This window comes from Chelonia mydas, chromosome 2 (assembly GCF_015237465.2).
Source record: "Chelonia mydas isolate rCheMyd1 chromosome 2, rCheMyd1.pri.v2, whole genome shotgun sequence".
NCBI classification, from domain to species: Eukaryota; Metazoa; Chordata; order Testudines; family Cheloniidae; genus Chelonia; species Chelonia mydas.
In genome coordinates, this window is record NC_057850.1 from 177066520 (window position 1) to 177072709 (window position 6190).

At 36.3% G+C, this 6190-nt stretch overlaps 1 protein-coding gene across 1 annotated transcript; it reads left to right on the plus strand.

Moving 5' to 3' along the window:
* The first annotated feature begins 1409 nt into the window (after positions 1-1409).
* Positions 1410-4700, plus strand: NEUROD6 (neuronal differentiation 6). Its single transcript, XM_007057217.3, has 2 exons — positions 1410-1705; positions 3099-4700. The coding sequence occupies exon 2, from the start codon at positions 3120-3122 to the stop codon at positions 4131-4133; it is 1014 nt and encodes a 337-aa protein (XP_007057279.1). The 5' UTR covers positions 1410-1705; positions 3099-3119; the 3' UTR covers positions 4134-4700.
* Positions 4701-6190: the final 1490 nt, after the last annotated feature.

Below are 6190 nucleotides of genomic sequence, written 5' to 3' on the forward strand. Positions count from 1 at the left end.
TGACTGACACACACACACAATTTTTCTGCCTTCTTCTTTAAACAAAAGTCCAAAACACATTTAAATGAAACTTTGTGAAAACAAAAATAATTGGATCAGGGCTGAGAACATTAATGGCAAGCTTGGGTCCAATGTGAATTAAAGCAGATGAGTTATAAACCCTTCAAATACAGGATTTATAATGGAAATGCTGACACAGACCCATAACAATAGCAGCTCTGCCAGAGATTACTTTAATACTAAAAGCTTACTCAGTCTCTCACTTTTTAGCTTACTTAGTCACTAAAAAGCAACAAAATGCGATAATATTAAAGACGAAATATTTTTCTACATAAGATAGTCCGTTCTTAAGTCTTGATAACATTTTGCTTGTGTGTGACGTCTCTCTCCTAAAAACAAGGTAGAGTTTGTCACAAGTGCTATAGCAAGGCTTAGCTGAGAGGCTTTGTCAGCTTTATTTAATAGTTTCTTGTCTGTTGTTGATGAGAGAGACAAAAGGGTTAAGGGAGAAAGAGCAGATAGCAGGAGAGAGAGAGCTGACAGGAGGAGAGAAAGAGACAGAGAGAGAGAGAACATGAGAATAGGAAAAGAGAATGTATAAAAGTAGGAAAAGAGCCAGTTGGAAAAACAGGTAAGAGAATCAGGAAGGAAGAACAAAACTGTAATTAAAATTTTAAGACAGAAAAGACTTCTTAATTTTCAAAGGAAATATTTAGTAGAAGGCAAGACACACAGAAAGTAAGCAAAAGAGAAAGACTACAAAAGGATCACAATGAAAGCAGCTAGTGCATTTTATCAGAGGTGGGAAAAGTGAGTGTGTATGTGTTTTTGGCAACGCACTAATTTCTGATGTTGCAGGGGGCATGCATTGCATTGGAATATTATATTTTTGAACCATTCAGAATATATTTCTGATTTCAATTTTTTTTTCAGGATTATTGCAAAAAGTCCCTGAAGAAAAAAACCCAGAAGATTTCTCACACAGACCCCAGATGGACACACTCTTCCATTATTTTGTGTTCTCGAGCAGCACACAGCAATTTGAACCACACACATAGATTTCTCACAATAATATTAGCAAGAACTACTTTTGTGACTTCTTACACTTGAGCTAAACCTGCTTAGGTGTGTCATAGTACATACATTTCTTTCTGATTTCAGCTGTCCCTTAATTGCTTTTTTATAGGTACCATGGGGCACAAAGGGGATTCTGATCAATATGATACAATCCTTTTTTTAATAAGTAATACAATATTAACAACTATGGAGTAGCTGTATCTGTAGGTACAGATAAAACTGAATGTTGGCATGGCTATCTATATAGATTGCCTGTTAAATAGAGGCAGATCCAGTAGAAATGCACCTACTGTATGTAAAATGCTGGTACAGATTTTTTCCCCCAATCAGTCTAACCTTCTGTGTTGATACATGAATGCTGGTACCCACTTACAGGGATGCCAGATGATCAGTGCAGAATGAAGGTCCCAGGAGAAAGGATCACATGGTTTTCTCTGCCCTGTGACGTCACTAGCAGATGGCATGGGTACCAGCTCTGGCAGTTGGCATCAATGTCACTTTTTAGAGATCAATGAGATAGTGCAGAGATACACAGATCTAGACTCCAGGAGACGATGCGACATTCAGACTGAAAAGATTTGGAAGGCAAAAAATGAAAACTGAGTATTGAATGAAATAAAAAGCTAAGGTAATATAAATAAAGATATATTTCAGTTGGGGCTGTGTGTGCATGCAAGTGTTTAAAGATACAGTATCATTGTCTTGTATTTTATGTATGCTATTTACTACCTATAACTTCTCCTAGCATTCCATTCTTATGATGTAACTGCATACTTTCACTGGGATTATGCAATACTGCAAGTGTATAGGCAATACTAAGACAGTTAGTCTTTTATTAGGGGGTTTTGTTTAGTTTTGTTCTATTAAAAAGTCTCTGCATTCATTTGTGCTTGTCTCTGAGGACAGTGGATCCAAGTATTTGCTGCTTCAAGACTGAAAACAAAAACAACAATTCAAAAAGAAAATTATTTCTTCATTTCATTCTGGATTCTGAACACACGTGCACAATTGCAGTCAGAATCCACAGCCCATTCCTGTCAGATATTAGCTAGAGGGAGATGTCTGATTCTTGCAGAACATAAACACTGCTAACGCGTGGAGGGGTTTTTTTGTTTTTGTTTTTGGTGGTTGGGTTTTTTAACCCTGATTGATTGAAAAAGAAAAAAAAAAGAAAACAAGTTAATTCCAACAACAAAACTGTACTATTAATTTAGAATCTTTCCTTTAAAAAATGAGAGAGAAAAAATTTATTTTCTAACTCTTTTTTATATGAAATACGTTTAGGATTAGATCATTCCTGTTTTTTTTTCTAATAGGAAATAAATACTTGGTTTCATATATTTTTCATATTGATCATTAGAAAACCTCACTTCATTTTAATTAAGTCACTGAATGATTCATTTGTCTTAGGTTTTTTTCCATTTAAATCCTTTCTAACCCATTCCAAATTACTGGACTTAAATGTATTGATCCATGAAAGAATGCATGTGAACAAACTTCAAAATGAAAGTTAATAGGTGATTTAAAAAAAATATTTGTCTGTCAGTTAATAGAGATATAGCACTTTTCATTTTTAAGACTGGTCTCTCTCTTCTCATTTTTTACCCAGGGGAATTTGGATTAATGAAATTTCCGCATTGCTTTATCATGTTTTGCATTTGCTTAAATTCCACAGTGTTGGGGATTCTAAAAGCTTGTTTAAAAAAATACAAATGTGCAGGGAGTTGATTATGACGATTAAACATGGTTTTACTCTTTATTTACTCGTACTAAATTTGCTTAGTTTAGTGATGATATAATGCATGTTTTGATGTTTTTATAATTTTGGCAGCTCGTTTTTTAAAAAAACTAAATAGAAAAAACATTTGCAAGTTATAAACATATTTTATTAGAAAATTGTGTTGTGTACTTTATACATGTACGTGTGTATATACACAAGTGAAAGGTATGTGACGCTTTTTGTGTAAGTATACAAGCTTTACAAATGGAAACATTTAAACATTGTGCTGGCATTCTTTCAGGTAACTTAAGATTATAGAACCATGTTAACACTACCATTTGATGAGTCTGTTGTAATGCCAGAATCCCAGATGTGCAGAAAGTTTTCCAGAGAAAGTGAGGACCAAAAGCAAATTAAGAAGCCAGAAAGCTTTTCAAAACAGATTGTACTCCGAGGAAAGAATATCAAAAGGGCCACTGGAGAAGACACAGAAAAAGAAGAGGAGGAAGAAGACAGAGAGGAGGAGGATGAGAATGGTTTGCCTAGAAGGAGGGGCCTTAGAAAAAAAAAGACAACCAAGATAAGAGTGGAAAGGGTCAAATTCAGGCGGCAAGAAGCCAATGCTAGAGAAAGGAACAGGATGCATGGCCTTAATGATGCTCTGGACAATTTAAGAAAAGTGGTCCCTTGTTATTCAAAAACACAAAAACTGTCTAAAATAGAAACTTTAAGACTAGCCAAAAACTATATTTGGGCTCTTTCTGAAATCCTGCGTATTGGCAAGAGACCTGACCTGCTCACGTTCGTCCAAAACTTGTGCAAAGGTCTATCCCAGCCAACTACAAACTTGGTGGCAGGATGCCTGCAGCTGAATGCCAGAAGTTTCTTGATGGGTCAGACGGGGGAAAGTGCCCATCACACAAGGTCACCATATTCCAGCTTCTATCCTCCCTATCACAGTCCTGAGCTCAGCACTCCCCCAGGGCACGGAACTCTTGACAATTCCAAGTCTATGAAACCCTACAATTACTGCAGTGCTTACGAATCTTTCTATGAAAGCACTTCCCCTGAGTGTGCCAGCCCACAGTTTGAAGGTCCCTTAAGTCCTCCCCCAATTAACTATAATGGGATATTTTCCCTGAAGCAAGAAGATGCCTTGGACTATGGCAAAAATTACAATTATGGCATGCATTACTGTGCAGTGCCACCCAGGGGTCCCCTTGGGCAGAGCTCCATGTTCAGGTTGCCTACCGAGACCCACTTCCCTTATGACTTACATCTGCGCAGCCAGTCTCTCACCATGCAAGATGAATTAAATGCAGTTTTTCATAATTAATGAGGAAAATGAAAATAAACAGTGGTCATTCACCTCCCCGTCTAATTAAGACAAAGCAGATGCTTGTGCACTGCATAATGGGCACAACTCTATTTAACGTGTTTACTAGTTTCTAAAGTGTGTTTCAACTATTGTGGGAATTTTCTATGTACTAATAAATCCTTTTTCTTATACATATTTTTCCTTTTGTTTTTTTGTCTGTAAACACTGTGAAATTGTTTCTAACCAGAGACTTATTCTTTTTTTCACCCTATTCGCTTGATTCATTGAACAGTGTGTCTAAACAATATAATTGACATAAACGCATACACACTGTCTAAAGTCAATGTCTGTTTCAATTGTACAGTAACTATACAAATGCATGTTATTAAAATCAGATGAGTAAAATGATGTATTTATAATTATTAGAAATTATATATTATGTATTTGAGAAGAACTGGATTTTAAAAAATTATTCCGAATTTTAAAAGAACTGTCCCTAAATTGAGATGGTCTTGCAAGATGCAGGGGAGTTAGTGCAGCAATATTTAAAGCTATGCAAAAAAATTATTTTCTTTGATGGGGGGGGGGGTTGTTTTGTTCTTGGGTAAGAAAAATATAGGTGATCACCTCTGAGAATTATTCCGCATAAAATTTGGAGTGTTTGCTGATAGGGGCTACATAACATTTTCGAAGATGTTGTCAAAATTTTGCATCAGTTACTTTAACATAATAATACAATGGTATCAGCACTTTTTTGTATTATACTGACTTCAGATGTAAGGGTTTGTTATAAAAATGTATTACTGTGGTTTTTTCACTACATATTTTAAATGCGATTAAACATAGATGTTTCCAGTCATAAAGTACATCTATTAGCTGTGATACTGTATTTTGCCTGATACTTATTATTGCACAGTACACAGGTGCCTTTTGTTTTTTCTTGCACAGCATTATTTTCTGGACAGCCTTACTGATTACACTGGGGTTTTGAAACCATGGACAATTATCAGGGTTTACTACATACCACATTCAAACACGTACCTTACCAGCATATAGGCACACCTTAGATATCCTTAAACAAAAGCAGCTATATGTTCATTAAAGATAGTAAAGTGTAGTATTTCCAGACAACTTTCTAGCCTAGTACAATGCAGGGACAGATGAGTGAACAAATAGCACCGAGTTGTCTTTAAGCAACTCTGGCATCTGGAATTAATGTTGGGAATAGGGGTTGGGGAAGGGTCTATAGATTGACAGATTCCCTGACCACTGCTTGCTGTTAAATTTAGGGTTTGTTTAATGAGAAAGTTGCATCAGTTTAACTAAAAGTGCAATTTGACATTGATTTCGTTAAACTGGTGCAAAAGGCAGTGTGGATACTCTTAGCTCTGTTTAAACCAGGTTTATTTCACTTTAGCTAAGTCAATTAAGAACAGGTTTCCGATGACTTGAAATAAGACCTTTTTAAACTGACCTAAGTGTTGGCACAGCAGTTTGCACTGGATTAGCTAACCGGGTTTAAAAACTGATTGAAATTAAACCAGTGCAGTTTCTGCCTGTAGACAAGGCCTCTGATTTTAGAGGTGTAAATACAAACTCTACTGACAAACATTTATTTCTAAGGGACCAGAATGACTTTGCTTGGTACAGTGTATATGAGGAGTTGTGAGGAATCGTTACTGAAAATAAAAAATTCTATACATATATTATACAAACACCACAAGCAAATTACTTGGAACAACCACAGACTGAACCACAGCCCTAGATAATGGTTTGGTAATGGCTGATGAACTTTGGACCCTCACTTTATTATGGAGGGAGCAGGCTGATTTCTCCTGCTAACTGCACTGTTTGCCTCATTCCTAATTTCACAACTAGCTCTAGCTGTTAACATGCTCAATTCCTGGTCTAGGCCGATCTCTGATAAATGCTTCTCTTTAATTAGAAAGGGGCCCAAACCACAAAATTTGGATCTGGATCCAAATGTCCTAAAATCTGAAGTTGGAGCCTGGTTTGGGTCCAGGGCTCTGCTTTGTCAGAATCCATAATAGAGATAGGTGTCCTATCACTACAGA

What these genes read in the sequence shown, in the direction of transcription:
- NEUROD6 (XM_007057217.3), top strand. Translation starts at nt 3,120, where the DNA reads ATGTTAACACTACCATTTGATGAGTCTGTTGTAATGCCAGAATCCCAG.